General features: G+C 43.6%; 2 protein-coding genes across 3 annotated transcripts; one reads left to right on the top strand and one right to left on the bottom strand.

Annotated features, from left to right (window-relative positions):
* Nucleotides 1–1,107: 1,107 nt before the first annotated feature.
* Nucleotides 1,108–9,456, bottom strand: rrp8 (ribosomal RNA processing 8). The gene is made up of 8 exons (XM_080507705.1): nt 9,423–9,456; nt 9,108–9,225; nt 7,840–8,086; nt 6,287–7,109; nt 4,259–4,388; nt 3,011–3,117; nt 2,821–2,917; nt 1,108–1,889 (listed from the first exon to the last, which is right to left on the bottom strand). Exons 2-8 carry the CDS (start codon nt 9,210–9,212, stop codon nt 1,776–1,778), a joined length of 1,623 nt encoding a protein of 540 aa, XP_080363831.1. The 5' UTR covers nt 9,213–9,225; nt 9,423–9,456; the 3' UTR covers nt 1,108–1,775.
* A 460-nt stretch (nt 9,457–9,916) lies between these two features.
* LOC308142879 (scaffold protein ILK) lies at nt 9,917–26,875 on the top strand. Of its 2 annotated transcripts, none has more exons than XM_080513482.1 (13): nt 9,917–10,020; nt 11,822–12,065; nt 20,629–20,794; nt 21,596–21,691; nt 21,774–21,870; nt 21,991–22,074; nt 22,275–22,360; nt 22,441–22,550; nt 22,772–22,899; nt 23,095–23,216; nt 23,333–23,432; nt 25,246–25,376; nt 25,472–26,875. In XM_080513482.1, the coding sequence occupies exons 2-13, from the start codon at nt 11,977–11,979 to the stop codon at nt 25,619–25,621; spliced, it is 1,359 nt and encodes a 452-aa protein (XP_080369608.1). In that variant the 5' UTR covers nt 9,917–10,020; nt 11,822–11,976; the 3' UTR covers nt 25,622–26,875. The 2 variants fall into 2 exon arrangements, with proteins under 2 accessions (XP_080369608.1, XP_080369609.1); XM_080513483.1 differs by lacking the exon at nt 9,917–10,020 and adding an exon at nt 10,619–10,723.
* The last annotated feature ends 385 nt before the right edge of the window (nt 26,876–27,260 follow it).

Genomic DNA, 27,260 nt, shown 5'->3' with positions numbered 1-27,260 from the left:
AGCGTTTGCGTCCCTGATGCATGAGCCCGGATCTCCACAAGTCAAGAAACCGGCGGCAGCAGAAAAGGACAGTAAAAGATCTGCTCAGCTGGTCAGTTACTCCATCATCATCGACGTCAAGAGCAGAGTGTAAAGCTTAAAGTGCTTAATCGAGCCGTTTTTCTCAAAAAAAAAAACAACTTTCAAGTTATATCGCAATGTTGTGGGGTGGAACATTTGGTTTGTGAAACTGTCTCACGGAAGCTTTTAAAGACATGAGCATCTCTGTTCAAAGCACTTTTTTTCCCCCTTTGTCTGAATTTTGCATTTCTCAGATATTGCTTTTTCAATCATTTCAATATGACCTCCCTCTCGTTTTCCATTCTGTACATCTTCACAGAAAAGTGGGAACATATTTGTAGAGGAACTAACGAGGCGAGGCAGACTTTACATCCCAGCGGCCCTCCTCGTGTCGTTGCTCAGCCAAATGGGTGGCGACCATCTGTTGTGACTGCAGCAGAGAAGCTGCAGTTCACGTACAGAATACGATCCTGCTGTACATCAACCAAACTGCAGCTCATCTGCATGCAGGTTGTCGCAGCCGTTGCACCTCGTGGGGAAAACAAGTTGCGTCTCGCTGAGTTGCATTGGTTTGAATTTTCTTTAAAGTGTTCTTTCAGCTCCTTCGGTACGATACGCTCAGGTACTAGCAAGTGTTTAACGTAATGCTTATGAACAAGTCGAAGATAGTAATAATTCAAACACACACACACGCTTGACCAAAAAGAAGTATTTTTCTTCATAAAAGCGACTTATTGTATTTATCAAGAACCATGTATAATTTACATTAAGTCAGTCTAGACCAGGGGTGTCCAACATGCGCCATGGGATTTTTTTTTTTAAAGTACAAAAATGAAAACTGACAGAGGCTGATCTAAAAACACTCGATTAGCAAAAATGACATTGAAAACTGCCCTTGGTCAGAATTTGACCCCCGATATTAATGAATCTGTGGAGGTCACATGACGCAACGCCTTTCACAATAAAACAATGAGTCCAACTTATGTGAAGTGATACTTTAGACACGTAAACTCAAAACAATGTCCAGATGATGACAAATTGTTTTAATCCCGAATATGATATCCAGATAAGGTGACTGAGGGTTTTTCTTTTGTCTTTTTTTGCAAATATAATAATATCTGATTTCCTTTAATATGTATATTTCAGAATAAACCGGCAAATTCTTGCCGTTACAAAAGGATCAAAAGAAGGAAAGACTTTGACATTTGTCCATATCTGCAGTTTAATATGTGACGTTTGACTTGTTGGCCCCCAGAGGTCAGATCAGGTGGATGTGGCCCCTCAACTGAAATGACTTTGACCCCCCTGGTCTAGACTGAAGGCTCCAGAGACTGAGACGAAAGAAGAAAATGTTTTCACCAATTAATCTCAAGAACATGGTTTTGGATTACAGATACACGGAAAATATGCAAACTTGACACATTAGTTGAATCACAACTGGGAACTTTAAGATGTGAAATTCACCGACATGTCAATGAATTCAAAGGAAACTGCAAACACCTGGACACCAACACCATGTGACAGAAGACATGTTATGTCCACATGATGCACTTACAGATTTCTGTAAAACGCTATTTATGAGAGGTTGAAAATGCACCAAGACAATCATGAAACATGTCAATAAAACTTCTTAAAACATCTTCAAAAACAGCCGTGCAAAGTCCAGTGATGTAGTGAAGAAGACGGAGAAAGGTGGAGAAGGTCTTCCAATGCCTTCATCTCTTCTTGTACAAACAAGGCTTCAACTGCAGTCCAAGCTTCTTTACATTTTCTGGAACGTTTCCCGTCTTCTCAAAGTCAAACGAATAGAAATGCGTGTTTTCTGTGTTCTGCGGTATAAAAAAAGAGACAAGTGCTCATCAGCTTCAGTGTATAGACAGAAACAATTAGAATCATCAGTAAGGTTATAGAGACACACCAATCCTTTATTTATTGAAAATAAACTTCTTAAAGTTAAGGACCTTGTCGACTTAAACATTTTGATTATTATGTGGAAAGCAAAACAAAAAAAATTGCCAAACGACGTTCAAAGTAATTTTGTTGCACAAAACCGTTCGCCAGAGGAGAAAATATGATTTTCAGAACAAATGTTTGCACGACGTCGTTGAAACAGAAACGTCCGTCTGTTTATGGAGTAAAACTGTGGAACTCTTTAAGTGTGGAATCTAAATGTTGTTTAAATGTTTACAAATTCAAGAAAATGTACAAACAGAAAATTTTGAGAGACGATGAAAAGAATTGAAAAAAATAAAATAAAAAATGGACTGTAACTGTTGAACTGTAAGAAAAAGGCTGTTTTTGTTTTGTGACCTGGTGAGGAGTCGGGGGGGGGGGGGGGGGGGGGGTAACACAAGATTACTCTTCTCTCTGTTCCCCTTTGTTCATGTATGAATGACACATTATTATATATATATATATTGTGAAATGGCATGAAATAACATGAACAAATAAATAAAAACATTTAGCTACTGGGTTAGGGTTAGATGAAATCACCTCACTCTGCCTTTTAATACCCTTAATTAAAGCCACTTACTGAATAGTAGCAGTGGTTTCCTGTATGCAACAGGCCTTCAAAATCAAAGTGTGCATTTTGTCTCACTTGTGTTTCATTCAAAATGCTACAAAGGAAGCAGCTGAACAGATGAACTCAATAGAAGCTGTGACAACACAAACCTAATGCACCTTGAAATCACCTTGAAATCACCTTGAAATCACAGCAGGCTGATTTCCCGAAAATGACATTACCGAGTGTCGCCTCACCTTCGACTCCATCTTGAACCCGAGGCGGGACAACGCCGTGATGAAGCTGCGCACGTTGTGGAATCGACTCGCCACCTCTGCCACTTTAAGGACCCCGCTGCAGCGACACAGAACAATCAGACACTTCCACTGGATGTTTCCTTCTTCAAAAAAAAAAAAGGAGATGGTAGATCCGCCGCGCACGCTTTACCCCGTCTTCAGGACCCGGTTGGCCTCGGCCACAAAGTCAGTCAGGTTGGTCCCCATGAGAGACAGGCAGAACACGGCGATGTCCACCGAGCCGTCCTTCAGCGGCACCTGCTCAGGCCAGAACACCAACATGTTCATTAATAACAAGCAAAAAGTAAACAAATACAACAAATAATAGACAATTGATGTATTTTAAGCAAAAATAAATAAACAAGAAGGCCGTTGCTCGGCTAATCCCCCGCCGGAGGGCTTTATATTTCCTCACAAAGCAGCTCTAAGGCAGCACACTTGGTACACTAGAGGGTGTTCCATGGGTCCTAGTAGATAATTATGTAGAATCTGAAAGGTCTTCTTCATAAGCTATGTCAAAATACGTCTCCAGAGCCCAAAAGGTGTTTTTATGCACTTAGTGACCCTGTGACCTGATATGCAAATGAGGTCATGGTCACCATGGTGCCCCTTCTCCCCAGGTGGAGTGTCCATGTGTGAAGTTTGGTGACTGTGGGCCCAGGAACTGCTGAGAAATGAGGAGAAATGTTTATATGAAAATACATGTATTGTGCAACCATGACGAGCAAACTTCAGACCCTACCAATCTTCAAGGTCAAGGTCAGGTCACTTGGTGTGCTGGAGGGTGTCCCCAGAGTACTAGTAGGTGTGTATAAAATTTCAGAGCCCTAGCTCAAAAACCTCGACCTCCAGAGCCCAAAATGTGTTTTTAAGCACTTCGTGACCCTGTGACCTACTTAATATGCAAATTAGGTCAAGGTCACCATAGTATCCCTTCCCCCTCTGAGATGTATCCACATGTGAAGTTTGGTCACTGTGGGCCCAGGGGTTGCCGAGATATAGGTAGAAACGTTCTAACGGACGGAGACTGTTTCAAGATCCCCCTTCGGGGCCTATCGGCCACGGCGGGGGATAATTATAAATACATTATTATAATAATAATAAATTAGGCTAAATGACCTTGTCTTATTAATATTGTCAATGTGAGCACAATTTATTATTATTATTGTTAATTGTTTGCTTTTTCTGTGCTATTTTTTTTAATACATTTTTATTTTTTTTTATTTAATTTTATTGTGTCGGTGTTGCTGTTTTGTTCTTTCTTTGTGTTTACTGTCAAGAAGAAAAACGGAAAAAATGAAAATAAAGAGTTAAAAAAAAAAAAAAAAAAAGAAGAACCCGAACATCACGAGGACGATAAAGAGTGTGTGTTTTGCCGGGCGGACGGAGAGACACTCACGCGGGCCATGTCGCACACCGTCACCAGCTCGCAGGTCGCCGCCAGGTCAAAGCTGTGCACCTTGTTGTTCACGCTGCGAGCGAGTTTACAGTCGCCGCAGCCGAAGTCCGCAACCACCAGAGAGGAAGACCTGGAACACACACAGGAGTCTGTGATGAGAGGACTGACGGTGTCACGGTGCACCACCTGCTGGTGGGTGGAGCACACACAGTTCCAGCTGGCAGTTTGATGGATTTGAAGAAGGAAAATCGGACGAATCGAAGTTTGACAAGAGGGAAATTCTGGATCAGAGCACCTCCATACTTGTTTTACAGTTGGCATTTAATTATGCAAAGATGGTTCCAAACACTGGTTATTAAAATAAATAAGAATATTTTTTAACATTACTTTTTTTTTTCCCCCCCACAAATATGTTTATTGATAATTTCAATTTAAGGACTCCATACTCTATTTTTAGAGGATTTCTTACTGGATTGTTTTATTTTTACTTATTCTATTTTTTGTGCTCTTGTTTAGATATTTACATATGTTTACATATTTTATAATTTCTGCACCTTTTTACCTTGAGCTGTTGTCAGTTTGTTTCCCCCCGGGGAGGAATATTCTATTCTATCTGCACAATTTTCAGAGCACAAAGGATCCGTGAAGACGGTGGAGCCACATAGATCAGCACAGCTTTAAATGTGGAGTGGAGGCCGTGTCTCAACTGTCCACGGCGGTTTTGAGAACTCAAAACAATATTGTGCAACATTGTGCATGCGCTCATACTGTAACAGCTGATCACAGAACACACAGACGAAGCCTGAAGAAAAAGCAAACCACCAATGAGCTGCTGCTTTCACCACAAACAGTTGATGTAAACAAGTTGATCCTCTCCCAGCAGCAGACGGGAACATCAGTTTAACCCCCGCAGTGCAGCGTAACCTGCAGCATGACGGCGTCAGGAAGCCTTGAGCAGAGCTCATGCTCACCGTTTACCGTTTACACCTGATCAAGTACGTCTCTGACAGAAACTCCAGACCAGCAGCAACAAAAGATGCTGGAAGGAGGAAAATGCCTTGAAACGAGTGTCTGACTGACGTGAACGTGAGCGACCGCGTTACGACGTCACATGACCGACCTCCTGGCGAGAGAATCCTTTCTCCCCACCAAGTCCTTCTCTGTCTTTCCTCTCCTCTCCTCTCCCTCTCCTCTCCTCCACCTCTCCTCTCCTCCACCTCTCCTCTCCTCCACCTCTCCTCTCCTCCACCTCTCCTCCACCTCTCCTCTCCTCTCCTCCACCTCTCCTCTCCTCCACCTCTCCTCTCCTCCACCTCTCCTCTCCTCTCCTCCACCTCTCCTCTCCTCTCCTCCACCTCTCCTCTCCTCTCCTCCACCTCTCCTCTCCTCTCCTCTCCTCTCCTCTCCTCCTCCTCTCCTCCACCTCTCCTCCACCTCTCCTCTCCTCTCCTCCACCTCTCCTCCACCTCTCCTCCTCCTCTCCTCCACCTCTCCTCTCCTCTCCTCTCCTCTCCTCTCCTCCACCTCTCCTCCACCTCTCCTCTCCTCTCCTCCACCTCTCCTCCACCTCTCCTCTCCTCCTCCTCTGACTCTGGTTTCTACAAAGTTTCTCCCTGTTGGAGGAGTTTTTCTTTCCACAGTCACAAACTCACCTGCTGCTCATGTGGATGTTGGGCTTTTCTATTTTCTCTATAAAAGCAAATTGGATTGACTGTAATGTATTGAAAAATGTCTTTCTTTCAATAAAAAAAAAAAAAAGTCATACTGACAGAAAAAAAAAAAATATATATATATATATAAAGTGCATCCCTTGTTCTTGTTCGTAAAAAAAATAATACTGAGAATGGAAGAATCTGTGGTCGCAGACTGCTGATATTGTGAGAATGACATTGTAACTTGTATTTTCCTCAACATTTGAAAATAAAGTAAAAAAAAAAAAAAAATTATAATCCGATCAATTGAGCAGCCCTTAACTGAAAGCAGATCTCGTTCTGCAGAGTAATCGCAGCAGTTGTAAAGGTCGCTCACCGTTTCTTGACGTAGGCGATGATGCTGTCCAGGGGGTTGCTGGGCCACCGCTGCACCTGAGCTGTGTAGCCCTTGTGGTAAACCCAGAAGGCCTCCGGGTCCCGCTGGAACATGCGCCTGGCCTCGCCGCTGGACGTGCTGTACAGCACCTCGTTGATGTAGCGGAAACGGGCCGACTCCAGCCGCTGCTCCATGCGGGACCTGAAGGAAGAGGCCTGGTCCACCTGGTCCACCTGGTCCACCTGGTCCACCTGGTCCACCTGGTCCGCCGGCTCCCCGGGCCCCCCGGGCTGCGTCGCCTCGTCTCTGGGCTCCGGGGGACATTCCCCGTGCTGGACCGCCGGCCGGCTCTGAAGGAACCTCCTCAGCTTCCCTCTCTTCAGACGACACTCTTTGCTCTGTTTGTTGTTGTTGATCTGCTTCTCTCCACCCGTCACCTCCACCTCTGACTCGTCCGTTTTGTGCTCACACACACTCATTTCAACTTTACTTTTTGCTTTGTCCTCTACAACCAGCTGTTTCTCACTATTTTCCCTTTTCTGTTTCAGTTCCTTCCCCGTCTTCTCCTGGGTTCTCGCCTCGTTAGTTTTCAACCTGCAGCTGTCGGCTTCTTTCTTCAGCGCCGTTTTGTCTGCAGCTTTATTTGCCCCGTCCTCCGGCTCATCCTGGCGGTATTTGTTTTTACACTTCCTCTTGTTCTTCATTTTGTTTTTCCACCGCTGTCTGCTCACTTTGTCTGAGTTGGGCGGTTTGTTTACATCCAGCCGATCGCAGGCGGCGACGTTCTCAACCTCTGCGGCTGCACTTTCAGCCTCCGGCGCTCCTTCGGGAACATGAAAGGTGTGAAGTCAGATTTCAGACGCAGCGGCAGTGGAAGAAAGTGCACATCCACACGCATATAGAAGTAATGTACGATGCAACACCTATTCAATATGCACGACATGGTTTTCATCATGGAGAGCGACAGAGAAGAAGACACTCTTGGAACACGTCACGTCAGAGACGACGGAGGGAAAATACATGTAAACGAATGAACAAAGTGTTTTTATGTCACACTTACATCTTTACACTCGTCTCCTGTGGTTGTGCCAGTATAGTTTGTCAGTTTAAGGCTGTTGGACTTTGCCAGCAAACGTTAATGTGAGCAACTGAAACGGTATATTGTGTATATGTATATTTTATACTGTACTATCTCTGTGCCCAGCTTTCACATTGCTTTTGGTATAAGGAAAGAGATGATGTTCAAATTTACTGAACTCAGTTACAGTGGGATTACACGTTAATAATAATAATATTAATAATAATAAACAAGCCAACCATGAAGACGCAGCTCACCTCCACTCCCACCTGCCTCAATAATTTATCCATCCACAATGTAACCCGACGTCCTTTAGTCTACTAGGATTAACTCCACCCCCAAAAAGAATCCCAATTTGGATTAATCTGTTTAAAAGATGCATGATTTGAGACGTGCGAGGTTAAATATAGCCTGCAAAAGAAAGTAAAAAGATACGCATCGGTGGGGAAGTTTTCAACTGTAAAGAAAAACTCACCAGATTTTTCTTTCTTCATCTTCTTTCGTGCAGGTTTCTCCTCCTCTGCAGATTCATCTGCATTCCCTCCAGATGCCTGTGTGTCCTTTCTCTTCTTCTTTCTCCTTTTCTTCTTCTTGCTGGGGGACGGTGTTGCTCCAGCCTCACTGTCACTATCCTGTATGTGGTCGTCCTGGTTTGTCCACTCCGGGACTGATCCCAGTGTCTGCAGCGTCCGTAGCAAACTCTTCTTACCCACCGCCTTGGACTGAGCAAGAGAAAATTACATTAAAGCTTTAATGACTCAACAAGAATCGATGCAGACCCCCCCACGTCGCCCCGAAATTAAACTTGACTACACGTTCGGTCCATCACTTCAGTGTAGAAAAACTAGATAGATTGTGGGCTTTAAACAGTATAAAAACTGAATACCACGCTTCAAGACATAGGAGGAGGCAGTCTAATATCAGCACGATTTAAAGAAACACATTCCTACTCATTTACATATGTAATTGAAACTTTGGCTTGTCTTTCTTCTGCACAGAAAATTCATCCATTTTCTCTACCAGTTAATCCAACCCCAGCTAACAATGGTGGCGGGCAGGATACACCCTGGAAAGGTCGCCAGTCTGTCCTGGGTGTATCCTGGACAAACACACAGACACACACTCACATTCACCAGGGGCAGATTTAGGGTCAACAATTAACCTCACATGCATTTTTTGCAGAAGAAACCAGAGTTCCTGGAGGAAACACACATTCACACATAGAAAGACAATGCAAACTCCAGTATCTGAACCCAAACCTCAGAAAATAAATCTGTGTACAAAATAGAAATAAAAGACCAAGCCAAATCAATGGCTGTGAAGTATGTGGAAGAGATGATTTGTGTAGTTTTGCTGTAACATGCTTGATGTCTAAATAGACAACATCCCTGCATAAGTTGTCAAGAGATTTTTTTTTTTTAATGAAAAGATGTTTGAGAAAAATTAGCTTAATTGTACTTTTTCATAATAAATAGAGAAAGGTGGAAAATGTGTTTGTCAAGAGTACATAAAGCCAGATGATGGTCATTCATTGCATTTGCAATTCGTCTGTGTGCTGTAATCAAGAAAAAGAAAATGAAATATCACAATTATCAATTTAAAAATGTAATATGTGGCTTTCACATATTCTAAGGCTGTTGTAGGCTGACATAGTTCTGTCTGAAGAATATGTGTGTAAAGAAAAAACATAGGCTTGCTTGGAAATAACTGTTCTGCAGTAAAGCAACGACATTGGGAATGCACCTTCAGCTTCGTGCTGCTGTTTGTCTTCAGCGAGTCTTTCAGGGAGCTTTTAGTCGTTGCCTGATCGTCCTCTCCATCACTCCAGTCTTCCTCCTCATTAAACATGTTTCACCGAGAACTGGAGGAGATGTTTGACAACAACATTAATGCGGAGAAAGTCAGGCTAATATCATACATTTGCTGGTTTAAACGCTCTCCACCGAAACAGTCACGATTAAAACGATTCTGTCAATAAAAACAAAGTTCACCGGCACTTGTGTACTTCAATATCGTAATGAAATAACTAATTGAGATGCAAAGAAGTGTTTTACTCACCGAAGCCACGTTGGTTCGTGTCATGTGCGCACAGGAAGCAAACAGGACTACGGGCGCGCGATGATGACGTAGACAAACAAAGCGCTTCTGGGAAATGTCGTTCTTCGGGTTCAACGGAGCTACACGTTTATCTTTTTTGTGGTCATTGTGAGTCACGTAAACATTCAATGGAATGAAATCTGAGAAAAAGAAAACAACATGATTGAAATGAATAACTAAAATTAAATGAAATAAATATACATACAAATAAAGAAACTCAGGTAGATGATATAGAACATATGCATTTTATTCTTTAATTTTATTTATCTTGTAAACTATAACTGTCTATTTTCTTAAGACCGGTCTTAAAAGTATATGAGGAGAGAAAAAAAAACCAAAACAATGGTTAGAATAAGCATGACCCGAGGCGGCGCTTTCTTCACCCTGTTGCAGTTCCTGCTGCGGCCGACAGGGGGTGCGCCTCTCCCCGCCGCCTCTGCTTGCAAGGAGCATCCGGCGGCGCTTGGAGGGTGTGGGCGACGTCCGCGGCAGATAACGTTACGAGGCTGAAAACTACGGCTCTTCCCTCACGCTACCCCACAACAGGCCCGTACAACAGGTAGGTTAATCTCCAGCTTCTGTCTACTAACTTCCACTGTTACGAGTTCCGGCGGTTTTTCAGTGAAAGGTGCAGTTTTTTTGCGAAGAGATGGACGGAGACAGGCTGCGGCGTCAGAGTTAGCGAGTTAGCACGAATCTACTGTCGTCGCGTCTCGTTGTGGGAGCCGTTGTGGTAAAAACAACAAAAAAAACCACATTTCATGGGTTATCGAGAAGCATAAAACCAGCCTTTGTTGTTTCAAGGAGTTGGTTGATTGAGTTTGAGGGTTTTTTCCGTCAGTGTTGTTGGTGTAGCAGAGCAGCTAGCCACGCTGATAGACTCACTGTTTATCTGATCACTCGTCACAAATCTGCTTCATAACATCCACACTGCTAGCAGAATAATCGAATTTCTGCATCTTTTCATGCCACATGTGTCAAGCGTGTGTCGGCGTGCTGTCATTCACAACTTGTGGTTACACTTTTAACTTCATTAATATGCTGCTTGTCGTCGCATCTTCTCCATTTGTACCCGTCAAGAGGCTATTCACTGTCTGATGGGCGATCCAGGACTTTAACACTCATGACCATTACCACGTCGGGTGCTGATCCTTCTTGTGATACGCGACGTTCTCACTGAGGATCCTGAGTAGCAGAGTTGTGTTTCATGTTCAGTACGTCTGATTCCTCCAAACACGAACCCTCCAGCTCAGTGGAGCAAGGTATTTACGTTTACTCTTAAGTAAAACAGGATTAATAATTCATTATTATAGCGAAGCAAGCTTTCAGAAGTATAGCCTTGTGTGCTTTTCTTCAACAGCTCTTGGCATTATTTACAATAGCTGCACGTTTTAACCTTGCATGGTATCATTGCATGTCTTCCAAATACTTACCCTGAGGTATAAACTAAATAGGTGAAGTAATTATGATTAGGAAAAAAAGATCCCCACTTAATTTTTACATTTACAATTTTTACATTTTAAAAGATCATGTGACCCAAAGAATATGTGACTGAGTATGTGAGAGTTTATACTTTTAAAATATTGATTCATTAAAGCTTTTTGGGCGAGAAGTTGAATTTAAGTTGAATTCATATATAGTTACTGCCCGAGCCAATACAAAGAACTTTAAGCCATTGTGGTGCTGACAAGACCTTTTGTGCAGCTCATCATTACTTAATTCACTCTTCCAGGAATCTTGAGCTGTAATCCATTGTGTTTAATGGTGTAATAAATGTTTATAAGATGCAATCCATGCACCCTTGTATCTTAAGAACTTGAAATGATTAAATGGCCCTTTTGAAGCTTTTCTACATTATACTCGATGCATATAAATCAATAGTCAAAAACCTGTGTTTTTCTCTCATTAACAACTTAATACATTCACAGAAGTACAAGCAGGCTTTGTTTTCAATCACGTCTCGTGTCACGTGAACAACTGAATCATCATAAGTGAACACATTAAATCCACACACATCTTAATAAATGGCTTCAACAACATGCTTCCAGATTTGAATCAAGTATGTGCACTTACATATATCATACATGCATTTTTGCTGACTCTGTAGAACTCTGCTTCTCAGTAATAATACGTGCAGTTTGGTGCGATGCAGGAAAGAAAATGTTTCTATTCCAAAGTGATAGTAAGAGCCAGGGGTTGTGAGTCACAGTGCGGTAAACGGCCTCCCCACCCAGTGTGACTAAGGTGGAGGAGTTTACTCAATGCGAGGCTTCATCGTTGTGACTCTCTTGTTTTCACGATGGGATACACAGACCAGGGTTTTCACCCTGCAGCTTCCTTTCCTTTCCGTTTTGTCCCAGGGTTGTGTGTGAGCGCCCTTCCGTCCCGGACGACGGACTGATGCTGGCCAAGACCCTCCAGAGCCTCTCGGGTCGCCTCTCCGTTCGGTCCCACTGTTCGCTCAGCGCCGGCTCCCGGGAGTGCGCCTTGAGGAAGACGCAGCGCTCCGGCTGAAATGGACGACATCTTCACGCAGTGCCGGGAAGGCAACGCGGTGGCTGTGCGATTGTGGTTGGACAACACGGAGAACGACCTCAATCAAGGGTGAGCCCACAGTTTTTTGGCGTCTGTGAATTCAATATCTTTCCTCTCTGTATTGTTCAAATCACCGTTGTCAATAGACATTTACGTTCAATGAAATGGGGGGAAAAAAGGATTGGCTGATTGCAGCTGGAAAGCACATCAAGTCTTTCCAGGTGTGGCTTTTACATTTTACGTTGTTGGTCCACTGGCAGAAGCAGGCATAAAACTCAGTGATGATTAGAACCACTATAAATTATGCTGTTTGTATTTTTATATTTAAATTTGTTTATCTATTTTTCTTATCTTACCTCCAAGGTGTAATGGTGTTTTCCCTCATTTTCCAAGCCAAAACTCAATACTGATGGCATGCTGGCTGTGGCCTTATTAGGGATGGGTACTGGATTCTGTACTTTTAAGTTTCGGGGCGGGATGGGAGGGTACGGTACGGTACGGTACAGCACGGTACGGCAAAGACGACCCACACTCAACTCTGTTGCGCGATCCCGCCGCAGACGGTACGATAAAACGACGCAGGTGTCGGGCGAAGAACGCAGGAGCAGCTCAGGCAGCCGTTCGAGTCTTGAGCCTCGTTTCTCTGTGACGCAGCTCAAACTTTCTCAGTGTGAACAGCAGCGCCCAGCTCCTGCTGAAGCTCCGCCTCCTCTTCCCGTTGCTGAGAGGAGCGTCTGCTCCTCGTTGGACGACCGCGGTGCCGTGGAGCGCCGACGCTTCAATATGCCGCGTTAACAAAACGCGTTTTTGTCAAGGCTGAAGAGTGTCCTCACGTGTACCATCACAGTGTTTCCAGAAGGGAAGGGAAAGGAATAGGCGTATGTGGAGCATGCGCATTTAATTTGTGCATTGGGAAGAAAAAAGCACTTTGTAGTTCTAGTTGAGGGTTTTCATGCTGAAGACATTTGTGAAACTGTGATTTTTACAGTACAAGCAGTTGGATATGTTTGGTAAAGTTTTTATAGATTGAGAATCAAATATGTTAAAGTGAAAAGTTTTGAGATTTTATTATTAAACAAATGAACATTTATTACCACACAAACACACATAAGTACTGAGTATTGGTAGTGTTCAGTGTATATTAGTTCCCAGGTCCTGTGTATCGGTTCAAATGTGAAAAGTACCCCTCACTAGGCCTAACTGCCTTTTTGTGACATTCACTCTTTTTCTTTTTTTTTGCACATGGAAAATTCTACAGAATGATCAATTCTGTGGCTCATTAATTTCGCAATTCCATTCGTTGGTGTGTTCACAACATTAGAGGGGTTCTCTGTCCTGTCAGGGAGATTCCTTGGCGTGTCGCGACACGAGTCTGTGATGTCACATGACGTAGAGGAGAAGCTTGGAGAAGTGTGCAGCCTCCAAGCTTCTCCAAGCTTGGTGGTTGCACACCTCTCCAAGCTTCTCCTCTACGTCATGTGACATCACAGACTCGTGTCGCGACACGAGTCTGTGATGTCACATGACATAGAGGAGAAGCTTGGAGAGGTGTGCAGCCTCCTCTACACCAGGGGTCGCAACCTTTATTGCTCAAAGAGCCATTTGGTCCCGTTTCCCACTGAACACAACACCCAAAGAGTTGTACGCATTTTATTTTGACAGTCCCACAGGAAGACCATGCAGGACGACACGACACACAAAACCTTCTTCACTGCTGGTTGACGACTTACAACTAATAAACTAAACTACATGAACTGAGCAACAAAAACACAATCATTACCAACACTACAAACCTAACATAATAATTACATTTAAAACATGACAAACAGAAACTCCCATAATGCATTGCAGCTCTCAGCTCCTTTATCGCTACACATTATTAAAATGGAAGATAAATGTGGGAGATGTGGATTGTTAGAACCATGAGTGTGATGGTGTGTCTTTTATGTCCTGTAGTTGTTGTGGAATTCACTAGAATGTTCCGTCACTCTCAACAAGTCTGTAATGAACCTCCTGGAACTGTCGGCTTTTACTGTGAAAGGTACAGGAAGCTCCCAGCTTCAGACACCAGTTGAGCCGCTGTCATGACCTGCAGCCGCGATTCCAGTTTGTTCTGCTTCCTGTCACCGATGAATGTCGTATTCACAACTGTGGATTGTCGTGCAGGTGCAGGATCTGCCACACACACACACACACACACACACACACACACACACACACACACACACACACACACACACACTGGTTCCTCTTTGACACGTTCATACGGATTCTGACGCAGTCGTTTGAGGTGGCCAGATGTGCTTCCGCTGCAGTTTGCTCTTCTGTCCTTGGCCGACTTGGCAGAGCTCACTGGTCCAGTCTTCCAGGGCCACCCGTGAATCTTGTGTACTGGAGGCTTCTGTCCCAGATTCAAACTACCGGTGTTTGTTTACAGAGCAAACAAGGAAAGACTGGATGAGTCTCTTTTGATTATAATGACAGTGTGGCTTGGAGGTACTCCCTTTCCTCACTGCGTCGGTACTTTGCTGGTGAGAAGGTTAAACAGATTTTATAGTGACAGTCAACCTTGTTTTACGTTTTCAGTTTACTTTAAATGCTTTTGCAAAAAGTTAGGTTTCCCCTTACCTAATACCGGAGGGGGGAAAAAAATCCTGGTGTAGTTAATGGACTTTCAGACGTCATTGTGAAAGCTGTTCTTGCTTCTTCTTATGTGACGCAACCTTTCCTGTAATTATAATCAAAATATTGGGGAAAACAAATTGGGTTCAGCTCCATCCCGTGAGCATTTTGTCCCACTCCCTTCACTCCAGTGAACAAGAGTGTGCGGCTGCTCTCTTTCACAGGAAGCCATCTTAACTCGCTCTGACGTGACATCACATGCTGCAACTGAGATTTGACCTTGAGATTTGACCTGAAGGTTGCGTTTCCATTGATTTTTCCCTGTTCAGTGTCAGAAGGGTCGAGCAGGTCTCCACTGTGGCCATGAGCTTCTCCAAGTTCTTTTCAAGCCTTGTTTACATTGTCTGATTTGTGTTTGTCTCCAGTTAAAGATGACAACAACTTGTATCGTGACTTAGCGACGATGATCTTGTGTCGTACAGTCAAAGGGCTGTTTTTCCACATTGTTGTGACCAAATATGACTTGGGATTAAGTTGTGACGTGGCCAGAATTGGACAGTCGTCTCACTGCGGTGCACAATGTGATGATTCCACGACCAACTGGACAATACTTTTACACTTAAACAACAGTCTGGTGACGTGTAGTTTTCAATTGAAGTAAATTGCTGGATGACGTCCACTTAATGTATTTCTGTACCACCCTTTGTTCTTGTACATAAAGAAATGGTTTGATTCTTGGTCGACTTAGTTTATCTGCTACTGGGACGAGGGGTGTGAGTACATGTATTCTTACAGTACGTTGTCACATGCAGCTCATGAGATTTAGTTGTGAGAAACTTTATTTTGCACTGAAGTTTGAGGAATTCACGTCAACAAATTACTAATCTATTACATTGCAAATAACTGAAGTCAATCTACTTTTAACAAACGGTGTCTCGTCTTTCAGCATTTAACTTTTTTATCGGACAGCATTTTATAGGAGCGTTCAGCTGCTGAACAGCTCTCAGCCTAACTTTTTGTTTTTTTACTGACAAGGGAACTAAAATGCAGGTAACTCTTTAGACGTTATGTTGGAACAAATCTGGAGTCTGAAGATGAAAACCAGCAGCATCTTGCTCCTCGGCTGCATGACGCCTGCCTTTCTTTTCTCCCTGCAGAGTAAGAGAAAAGGAGCTCATTGTCCTGTAAGGAGCCGAGGCTGGGCGGTTATCGACGTTTAAAGACAAAGTGAGCTCAGAGAAGGCAGAAGGCACTTTAGGCAGAGAAGCACAGTCTATCAATAGGGACTGTTTGGATCTATATAACATGATTGGTTGAGTTCATTTAGAATGGCCTTTATTCTGTAATAGATGGAAGGTTTCTTTTCTGTTGAAATATTTGGGATTTATCATAACCGTCAGCACAAAAACACACTCCGGTATTTGTTTGCTTTGTTTGGGGCTTGTATTTGTTGAACACGTCTCCTTGTGAGGGTTTGTGATTGCATTGAGCCGCTTTGGATACTTGCATCCCCACATGTGACCCACCCATTAGCTAATTATATGTCAAGTTCTCTTTTCCGCTTGATAAATGTCCCCCAGTGACTGAAGTGGATTTATTCCCCATTTCGTTCTCTCTCCAGAAACTTCTCCCCTCTCCGGGTTGCAGTTAACTTTGCTCTACTCTGGTTTATCAGATGGTCTCAGTAATGTTTCCTGTGCTTTGCGATGACGCTGTGTTTACACTGATGTCGCTCACAGACAAAGAATAGCAGAGGAATGCTGCATCTCCTTACAAGGAGCAACTCGTGGGGGGGTTTGGGGTGGGGGGGGGGGGGGGGGATCAAGAGAAGCATCTACCACCTACCAAAGCTGAGGGGGAGGAGATGATTGTAGTGGGCTGGGCTGGAAGACACAGGGAATCATTGTGTGTGTGTGTGTGTGTGTGTGTGTGTGTAGTACATTTTTCAAAAGAGGAATGCACAGCTCAGCCAGGGCAGCACCCATCACCTTCCCCCTCCTCCACTGAATTGTTTCCGGTAAACAAGTCTCAGCGGCATTAGATAGTTCCTCTCATTTCCCCTCAACACTCCCTTCACATTTAGAGACATTTAATTACACAGTATTCTTATAAATATTTGTAATGTGGTCTTCATGGTTGACCCTTTGTGTATTTTTCTGCTTTCTGTATTATTACTGTTTGTTGTAATTGTTTATATTGGACAATGTACATTTTAAAATTGGGTGACATGTATATTCCATTCGTATTCTATGCTCCGTCTGTTATGCCCTTATAACGGTCTTATAAGTTCACACGTAGCTTCACTGTACTGCATGAGTCTCATAAACTTGAGGCCACAACATGAAGTTTGCTGTGAGCAAATTGCACGACGATAAAAACAAGCGGAATCACAGGCTATGATGTCGGCGTGATTGTGCAAGAATAGAATGTCACAAGCATCAATCCAAGAAAAAGAAACTAGTCAAAGATGAATGGAGCCTCGCCCTTGTGGCATTTATGTGTTTGGAAATAACCCCCCCCCCCAAAAAGAGGAGGATGAGGAGAATGTGGATGTGGCCAACCTGGAATGGTAATTTTACAAAGGTAGCTTGAAGTAAGTTCTTGTTAGCATCTACTGTTGCGGGTCTTTCATTTTCCAATAACGCACACTCAGTGTAAATGAAAGTGTTTGTCTTGTGCAGGCTGCAGGCCACAGCCGACGTGATTGCAGTTTCCCCGTTGACTCCAAACACCAGACACAATCCGGTAGTGCTCACGGACTTCCAGCCGATACTTCCGCCGTCCTACGGCCGTGCACAAAACCCGACCGATTTCAGCTGCAACCGCGGATTTTACCAACGATTCTCCAACCATCTTTGTTCTCCGGCGGCTGAAAATAGCGCCGTTGGTTTGGAGCCTTGGGAGGCTTTACAGTCAAGAACAAACATTTCACCACCATTGTCCCTCGTGTGGTCGAGTTCCATTATATGACTGACAGAACAGAAGGGTTTTCTTCTTCTTTTAGTCAAATCATGGCTATTTCACCGTATTTTCCCTCCGACGTGTGTGAGCCTCATTTGAAGCTTGTTATGTGACCAGACGGGGACGTCAGGGTGCAGACAGGAGCTCTTCCTCTGGCTCTTCAGTCTGCTAAACTGAGCTCTGTTGGCAGGTGGAAGTGCCTGAAATAAATGACCACAGTCAGAGCGGGGGGGGCTCAGGAGAGAACCCTGGCACTCAAGTGCCTCTGGGTTTGGTGGCTGAAGTTGGCTTAAAGGGAAAATCCATCCATCCTATAAAAAGGACCTTGGAATAGAACTGCAGGCCGATGTGACGAGGCTCCTGCAAAACACAAAATACATTTTCCACAGTTTAATGTGGATTGGCGGTTTTTTTCAAGTGGGTTTTATTAAATAATCATTGGATAATAATCATTTAACAGGATGTGACATTTAAAAAGGTTCTGCCAGTTTCGTGTTTCTTTTTAAAATAGAATAACTCAAGAAAAGCTTGTATTATCAAATTGACTGGATTTATTATGACATTTGAGTGGGCAGTTATCCAAAAATCAGCTTTTTCCAAAATTACATCATTTCATTTCATTTTTCTTATTAACAATACTTGTTAAAAATTGTCTGACACACTTTTTATCTGCTATTTTGTGTACTGAAAACGTCTTGGGGGCTACAATAGCAACTAGAATGGCATATTGGCACAAACCTCAATTTCTTCTGCTTTGTTCATTTGCAACGGGACAGGATTTTAAAAAAAAAGTTCAAGTGTATTTTTATATCTGTACAACTTCCCTTTAGCTTGTTGTTTTGTCCCAGACAGGTAATTGAATGGGCGAGCTCTGTTTGGTTGGTATCCATCGTTTGGTGTGCAACCTGAGAGCACTGGCATCGGCTATTTTGCAAATGGACTGAGCTGCTTGAAGCTTTTCATTTTCTGTTTCTCAGTCAAATTGCTTCTGTGATCTGTAATTTGATCATTTGTCTGCTACTTGTGGCGTTGGATAACTGCATGTGGGAACTACTGCTTCGGGAATAAACCATATGTATTCTTGCTTCTACAGAAAACAAATATGGACTTTATATGCGCTTCCTCCCTCAGACTTGTGCTTCGCGCTGGAAGCTAATAAGATCATAAAAGGGACTCTGTGGGGAGGTTTGCGCTCATAAACTTAAGCTAATTAGTTTTGAGGGTTTGGCCTTTTGGTCTGAGAGGAAATTGCACTGTGGGGTTGATCTGGTCTGGAAGCGATAGATGTGTGTTGTTGGACTGCAGGTCTCTGCGGGGCCATTGATGCTGTGAATATAAGCCGGTGAAGTGACGACGACGACCTCGGTGTGGGGCCGAACGTTCAAGTTCCCTCCACAATACGACCACAGTTCTTGCAGCCTATTATTATACCGTCTGCCTACTCACACACTTCTTTCTGTACAAGAGGGTAACTTTATTAACAGAAGGACTGTGCTGTGTGCGGGTCCAAACAGCGAGGAGGAAAATCTATCGACATATCATGAGGACAGGCGGCGGGGGGGGCTTTACTGGAAAACTAAAACCGAGTGGGAGGGGGTGGACAGGGAGTTTCATGAGGAAGGAGGACCGGATCATAAACAGGCGGACAGCAGAGAAATGAAGAATGACACAATCGCACACAGCAGCTGGCGTTTTCGTGCTGCGAAAGGAAGTCTCTGTGGGCCTTATAAGGACTGCGCCAGTGCAGCGCTGCCTGTTGTTTTTCCTTCCCTCAACCTTTTCCTGATTGACTTTCTGTCACTCAGCTCTTCTCATGTCTTAATCTCTCCCTTTAGCTTGTTTTTTTTTTGTTTGTTTTTTTTTTGCCCCCATTGAGAAGGTGCTCCATCAGTGTCTCCGTCATGTAATCGACGGCACTGTCCTACATGTGTCGCTGTCACAAGACTCAGAAGAGTGATGAGTACCAGAAGCCAATTAGCTGCCGCCTCGGCTGCATCAACGTCTGTTTTTCAAAGGGAGGAAATTCCAAAAGTGACACATTCCTCCTGAGGCACTCCCACTGCTTTGCATGGACTCATGCAGTTTCAGATACAGGCTCCGAGTTTCCCGCTTACTGGAAATACGTACTGTATGTAACGCTTTCATCATTCAGTATTGGTTTTGTTGATTCGCTTTTTTTTGTATAGTTTCCCTCTATAGCGAACAGTCATTTCCTTTGTTTTGTCAAGCCTTGAGTGGAGTTGTGCACCACATCCATGCTGGCAGTCGGGGCCTTACGTAGGGAAGCTCGCATATTCTTGCAGACGTGCACTTCAGATTGATTATTCTCCGAGTGGCTTCATACTTGTTCCGTTTGCCTCGGGTAAAGTTTTTCAATCAAACTGATGCACTATACTGACGCCACCAAAACAAAAGTTGTGCTTCGGACTGTTCACTTTCATCTACTTGCCGCTGATAAACGTGATGCTTTGAATCCGCTGAATGTCAAACAGCTGCTTTTACTTTAATTACTGCAACCTAATGAGCGAGACCACAGGGGTTGAGACGAAGAGTCACACAGTCACATTTTGCGACAACATAGCAGTTTAGCAGCCACTTCGTACGACCAGTTGCATCTCTTGCTCTTCCGTGCAGGAGTGTCTAAAAATGACCCCACACGCCACCACTGGTCTCGTACCAGCGACGTCACTGACACGTTTATGCAGGACAATTAAAAAAGGATTTTGTGTAATATTCAAACTATGTCTCTGGGCGGTGGCCTTCAGAACCTAGGTTTTCTGCAGTCTCCACATTTTTGTTGCTGCTTCTTTGAATGCACCACCTTGTGGGAACATCTGGTATTGCAAGACAAGACAAGCGGCGCTAAGTTAGAAAACTGCTGACTTGCATAGAGTAAATCTAGCACATGGCAAAATTGCCTTTGTGATGACATCGTGACTGTTGTTTTTCTCATTCGGCTTGTCATGGTGACCCGAGACACCGTGTCAGTGCCGCAGGGTTTTGTAGAACTTGTGCTGATGTGGCGAATGTGTTTTCCTGTCACCCCCAGAGACGACCATGGCTTCAGCCCGCTGCACTGGGCCTGCCGCGAGGGCCGCTCCAGTGTGGTGGACATGCTCATCATGAGGGGGGCACGCATCAACGTCATGAACCGGGGAGACGACACACCTCTGCATCTGGCCGCGAGCCACGGCCATCGGGAAATTGTGGGAAAGGTAAAGTGGACGATAAGTTCCGGCTGTGTTCTTTTCAAATCCCATTGCGATCCTGATAAATAGACAGTGAGTCGGCAGAAAGTTCGTGAAAGAAAACACAGGGGGCATCGACTTGGAGCTTTTTATTGACTGTTGCATTCATGTAGGTTACGCAAGTTTGGTTGATCAACACAACGTATTGTGAAACTTGAAATGATCTCATGTTAACAGCAATTCCACAAGTCTTGTCTGTTCTTGCAGTTCCACCTTTGATGGTGTCAGAACGGCTTTTAACACCTGTTTCTACGGCAATCTGTGAGAGTTGAACAAACATGTTCTGATGTTAAAGAAGACCTTGAAATATTGTCAATAAAGTCGGGATTTATAGACGTTTCAAATGTTTGTAAATCAGGACTTGCTGGGTTCATGGAAGCACAATAATCCATTCGATTCAAAGTCGTCTTGACGAACGCCGACACAGCTGGTTTTGGGTGTTCAGCTCTGAATTGGAAAGATTTTGCAGAGTAGGCCAGGTTGTCAAAGAGAACGTTACCTGGCCTGTATGGGCTGAACTACGCTCTTGTTTGTCCAGAAATGTGAAAGTCAGTGTTGTTCACTGAAGTGTTGCCACATGGTGAAGCTTCTGCTGCAGGGTGTCTGGTTCAGACTAGCTGCAGGGCAGCTATTGCATTTAATATTAGGCATGTCTCAATACCTCTGGTATGTGTCCACACGCTGCATGTAGACTCATCTCTGCGTGTACAGCCCAAACACGACCTCACCAGCCGGCCTCTGCGCATAATCGTTTGTCTCTCCTTTTAGCTGATCCAGTGCAAAGCGGACACCAATGCAGCCAATGAACACGGGAACACACCTCTGCATTATGCCTGCTTCTGGGGCCAAGACCAAGTGGCTGAGGTGAGTTCGCCCCCTGGTGGCGGAAGCCTCACATTTTCTGTGCTTGTGTTTCGGCGTATTGATCTGAAGGTCATTTTCTCAGGATCTTGTGACGAGTGGGGCTCAGGTGAGCGTCTGCAACAGATACGGGGAGATTCCGCTTGACAAAGCCAAACCTCATCTCCGTGAACTCCTCCGAGGTAACGCGACAGTTAATGCAACTGATTTTTTGTTTTGTCATGTTTTGATGAATCTCACTGATTTGTAAACCTTATTGTGGCCGAGTGGTCACTTTCCTTCTTTTTCCCTCCACCATCCAGAAAAAGCTGAGAAACTGGGACAGAACTTGACTAAAATTCCCTTCAAGGACACATTTTGGAAAGGCACCACCAGAACCCGACCACGTGAGTACATTTGTCCTATAAACCAGTTTCCATCCAGGGCTTTGGTTGAAGTGCTCCTTCCAAAGGAAAAATGCACTGCTCCTCTCTCATAACTCATTTGACAGTGGGCTTTGGAACTTTCTATATGTGTTTTCCTTAAAAATGCATATTAATAGCAGGTTTTGTCTGAACTCATTTTTGTCTCTGTTTTGTGCCTTCAGGTAATGGAACATTGAACAAACATGCAGGAATTGACTTCAAACAGCTTTCCCTTGTCGCTAAAATAAATGAAAATCAGTCAGGAGAGGTATTTCATATCTTCTTATTTTTACATGCTTGACGTTCATGAACCAAATCAGTGTTGGATATTCGTGTTGTTTTCTGTAGCTTTGGCAGGGTCGTTGGCAAGGAAATGAAATAGTGGTGAAGGTGCTGAAGGTTCGTGACTGGACCACGAGGAAAAGCAGAGACTTCAACGAGGAGTATCCCAAACTCAGGTTCTTATTTCACCACCACCTTCTCACAGTCTGTCGGGTTCAGTGTTGTGGTCCTGCATTTGTCTGTCTGCATTGTGTGGAGACCAACTTTCTGTACTTTCTACTGTAAAGGACGTGTTGCGTCTCACAAAAGACATCTGTTTATGTCAAATGTGGTGTGGGTTTGCCTCCTCCTGTCTGTCTCTCTCTCCACTGGTCCTCCCTCTTGGGCTTCATCCCAGGATATTTTCTCACCCAAACGTCCTACCCATGTTGGGGGCATGTCAGTCTCCTCCCTCCCGTCACCCCATCATCATCACACACTGGATGCCTTATGGCTCCCTCTACAACGTGCTGCATGAAGGCACCAGTGAGTACTTCCACTCTGGTCACAGAGTCCAAACCTCTCAGCCTTGTGTGTGATTGTATTGCACCACACATCTGTCATTATGTTGCCATCACTTTTTTTTTTTTTTTTTTCTTTCTGCAGCAGCAGTTTCACTCCTCCACTGTGCTTTGGTGAGATAAAAAGACTCGAATTGTCATTTGTTCCTCCTGCCTCCAGACTTCGTGGTTGACCAGACGCAGGCGGTCAAGTTTGCTCTGGACATTGCTTGTGGAATGGCCTTCTTACACACACTGGAGCCAATGATTCCTCGCCATTATTTGAACAGCAAGAGTGTGATGGTAAGAGGAATTCACGTTGGTATTGCAGCCTTTCAGATCATAAATATCTTTTTTTTTTTTTTCCCCCGCTGAAGGATGTTCCAGTGACATCTCCATCAATATTCTTGTTTCCACAGATAGACGAGGACATGACGGCGAGGATCAGCATGGCAGACGTCAAGTTCTCCTTCCAGTGTCCTGGCAGGATGTACTCTCCTGCATGGGTCGCCCCGGAGGGTAGGCATCACTCAGGCTGCACCGGTGCTGTGGCTGACTGACTGACTGATGTGGGATGGTCTTGGCTGGCGGTCCCTGAGCCAAATGTAACCGGCGTGCTGATTTCCCTGCCGAGATGCGGCGAGACAGAGCTGCAGGCATAAACTCATTACATTTGAAAATAGGCAGAGAGCGTCTGCAGCATTGATGCGAAGAGTAACAGCCGTCTGCAGAAATTACAATGTGGTGTGTGTTCAACATGGGATTTATCAACACCAGTTACCATGGAAACCAAATCCATACTTCCATACGGTGTGTCTATAGTGGGTGTCGAACCATGAAATGGAGCACAGCTAAAGCATTTTTCTATCACATACATGCTAAGAGTAGTTTGGTTGAATAATGTTTTTTAACATACGCAACATGAAACGGCAGGTGAAATACTAGTGTTGCAGGTTAATATTAAATATAGATTGTATTCAAACATTGTGAGTCTCGCATGTGACACTGGTTAAAAAATGTTGGATTATGTTTTAAAGAATAGGGAGATTGCAGCTATCGGCACGCAGCCCCAAGTAATGCACATCAAACATTTGCACAACGATGCCTGCACAGTTTGCCTACATGCTTAACAAACTCCTATAAAGGACATGTATTTATGTATTTATGCAATCTGTAATGTCAGTTATTTATTTATTGTCTCTTAGCATTTGTCCTGTTTCACAGCAGCTTGTGGTTTTCAAAGCGGTTTGAACCCACATTTTCTTCCATTCCTCTTCCCTCTGCCGTCTGTAACCTGCTCCCTGTTTGTGACGTGAACAGCAGCATGCGATAGTTCCCCATTTTATCTCTGTTTGCAAGGTTTAGTTTCCATAGCAACGTACACTTTAGTCACTCGATCACAAACAGGACACAACTCTGTATTTATCAAGTTCTTTGTGGAGCGCTTCATGAATAACCAAGTGAGGTTTCACCACAGTGGGACCAAAGTGGAAAGCGCCTTCTACATAATGAGGCTTTATGATGCAGGAAAAGGGTGTGAATGTGGCTTCTGGTCTCTTGCGTAACATTAGTTGTCTCTCTGCTGCAATTTTGTGGTTGTCAATGGATTGCCTGTTTGTTTAAATGCAGTCGAACTGCTTAATCAAATGTCTGTAATCAATATTTAATGTAGGTACAACTGTAATTCTAGTTATAGATGTGTGTATATATACATTAGGATAGGGTTCGGTCTATCCCATGTTGTGATTTTGCAAATTGTAAGAAGAAGAAAAAGGATTATCAACTGGAATTTTACAAAAACAGAAGCTTCTGTTTTCCCGCAGGGCATTACAGTAAGCTCCTAAACAGTAAAGCTCCTAAAAGCTGCATGTGTTCTGACAAGGGACAGACGTTTGCCATGTTATTTGAAGCTGCCTGAACGCTGGCTGGAAGGATTTCAAGTCTGCACTTTTTGTATGAAGACATTTTTTGTTGTGTATAAACAAAGATAAAGAAATGTGAACATTTCCCAAACGCTGGCGTTTTGCTCTCGTTTCACCAATCTGGCCCAATTGAGCTCTAATTTAGCTGAACGTGACCCTCCATTAAAATTATTGTGGCAGAATGGGCAGTTTATTTTCCCCTGGTTCCAATTGGGGGAAAAAACTAAGATAGCTGTGGAGAGCCATTGTTAACTTTGAACTAAATCCATGTGAAGATTAAAATCCACGTCCACTACAAGGCAGTGTGTTGCACGGTTTCCCAAAGGTTCTGTTCCGCTCTTGCGAGTTGTGACTGATTGGAGTCAATGATTGGACCGTCTTAACCTTGAGTTGTCGCGTGTGGCCCGCAGCGCTGCAGAAGAAGCCCGAGGAGATCAACCGGCGGTCCGCAGACATGTGGAGCTTCGCCATCCTGCTGTGGGAGCTGGTGACCAGAGAAGTGCCGTTTGCAGACCTGTCCAACATGGAGATCGGCATGAAGGTCGCGCTGAATGTCATCAGCCTGCAGGCAAAACTTGTGCTCGTTCCATGTCACCATTAGTAATGTGTGTGTGTGTGTGTGTGTGTTGGTTTTAGATCGCTCTGGAGGGTTTGAGGCCCACCATCCCCCCGGGCATCTCGCCCCATATTTGCAAGCTCATGAAGATCTGCATGAACGAAGACCCGGCGAAGAGGCCCAAGTTTGACATGATTGTGCCAATTCTGGAAAAAATGCAGGACAAGTGAACCAGTGACCCCATTTCTGTTTGCCCTTTTATTTTTTTTTTATTGAGCCGGTGAATGCTAGGATATTTGACCCCCAATAGGACACAGGAGATATGGTGGTGTGGTGCTCACCAGTATTGCCTTAACGCTTAACTCTACTGCTGCATTCAACACCACTCTAGCTTCTGCTTCTGACAGCAGCAGTCGCCTCCTTTTTTAAAATGGTTTTCTCAATGTGACGTCTAGTCTTCGTTAGCGTCTGTGGCTGCGCTCGCTGCTCGTCTGCTGACGGCTCGTCTTGGCTGTTCGTCTTCGAAACTAATCCTGTCGACTCGGTACAAATGTCAAGATCTTAGTTCAGCAGGTTTATCATTTAAAGTCACTGTTTGACATGACTGTTAAAATCAAACATTGACGCTTGTCAGTGGGGGAGGTGTTTGTCGTCGAAGCAACAAATTCAAGCAACTGTACAAGTGTGACAAATGATTGAACGAGTGAGTGGTACCCTTAATTAAGTATTATCGTTGCAGTGTTGTGCCATTCTGCTTGTATTTGCAACGATGGAGCTTGAAGTAACTTGAATTGACTATCATTTTTAATTGGTGCTTTAATTCAACCTGCCTAAACAAGCCCTTTATTAATGCAGGACGGTTCAGTCTTGGCGATGCAATTTTCAAAAGCTTACTTCAGAAATGCATTTCAAGATTGTCACGTTTCCTGTTAATTGTGTTAACATAATGAGTTATATCACTCAGGTGGGTGCATTTAATGGCCTTTTTCCAATGCTGTCCCTCCAATTTCAAAGGCAATTAAGTTTTATTTTTAAGCTGTATTAAGAGCATAATCGTTCTCCATAAAGATGTCTAAATGTGTTTGTGTACAAGTCCACATGTGAATTCTTCTTTTCCTTTTAGTTCTAGGAATGATTACTGCAGCTCTCACTGTAATTTATTATTATTTGTTTTTAAATAACACAGGTACATTTAAAACGAGTTGTTTTGGGGTTCTGTCAGAAGGTTACAGGGGCTTTCTGGGGTGAACAACATCCTGCAGATGGTTGAATCTTCCCCTCTTTTTTGATATTTGGTCTGTTGGATCACTTTTGCCTTTCTGTTTCATGAGTTGTTTCTATAAACCTGTTTTGTTTTTTTGTGCCTTCACCAGCTTGTTTGCTTGTGCCCAATCACAGGTTGAAGCCAAATCAAGAATGACTTATACAAATGTATTTATATATGTGTATATATATAAGTATATTAAAAATGAAACATATGGATAACTTCAAATGTGTCGGTTTTATTTGAGGGAATGATAACTGTGCTCAATATCCCCGAAACACACAATCTGCTCACCGAGAAGAGCTGATGTCGACCTCGTGTGAAATAGTATTTCATATAATGTTGCAGAGAAATAATGTGCTCTGCAGCCACAGGGAAATGGAAAAATGCTTGTACGCAATATAAAATACTTGTTAGATGCTCATAAGTAAAATCCGTTTCATACTAATTATTGTCAACCTGTACATTTGTGTATATATATATATATATATATATATCTACTGTGATATCTAATAAACACTGGATGATTTTAAAGTAGAATTGACACATTTGGAAGGATTAAGTATATTTGACACCAAAACTTGTTAGTGTATAAAGGTAGACTA

This window comes from Blennius ocellaris (assembly GCF_963422515.1).
Source record: "Blennius ocellaris genome assembly, chromosome: 2".
In the NCBI taxonomy this organism is placed as follows: Eukaryota; Metazoa; Chordata; class Actinopteri; order Blenniiformes; family Blenniidae; genus Blennius; species Blennius ocellaris.
Note: the sequence above shows the minus strand (reverse complement) of the source record. Positions and strands in the feature narration are given on the sequence as shown.

Excerpts from the sequence above, each read along its gene's own strand:
- rrp8 (XM_080507705.1), bottom strand. The coding sequence starts at position 9,212 with ATGTTTAATGAGGAGGAAGACTGGAGTGATGGAGAGGACGATCAGGCA. Across the intron at positions 8,087-9,107 it reads ACAGCAGCACGAAGCTGAAG|TCCAAGGCGGTGGGTAAGAA; the intron begins GTGCATTCCCAA and ends TCTCTTGCTCAG. Across the intron at positions 4,389-6,286 it reads ATCGCCTACGTCAAGAAACG|GTCTTCCTCTCTGGTGGTTG; the intron begins GTGAGCGACCTT and ends TGTGTGTTCCAG.
- LOC308142879 (XM_080513482.1), top strand. The coding sequence starts at position 11,977 with ATGGACGACATCTTCACGCAGTGCCGGGAAGGCAACGCGGTGGCTGTG. Across the intron at positions 21,871-21,990 it reads TCTCCGTGAACTCCTCCGAG|AAAAAGCTGAGAAACTGGGA; the intron begins GTAACGCGACAG and ends TCCACCATCCAG. Across the intron at positions 22,361-22,440 it reads ATGAAAATCAGTCAGGAGAG|CTTTGGCAGGGTCGTTGGCA; the intron begins GTATTTCATATC and ends TGTTTTCTGTAG.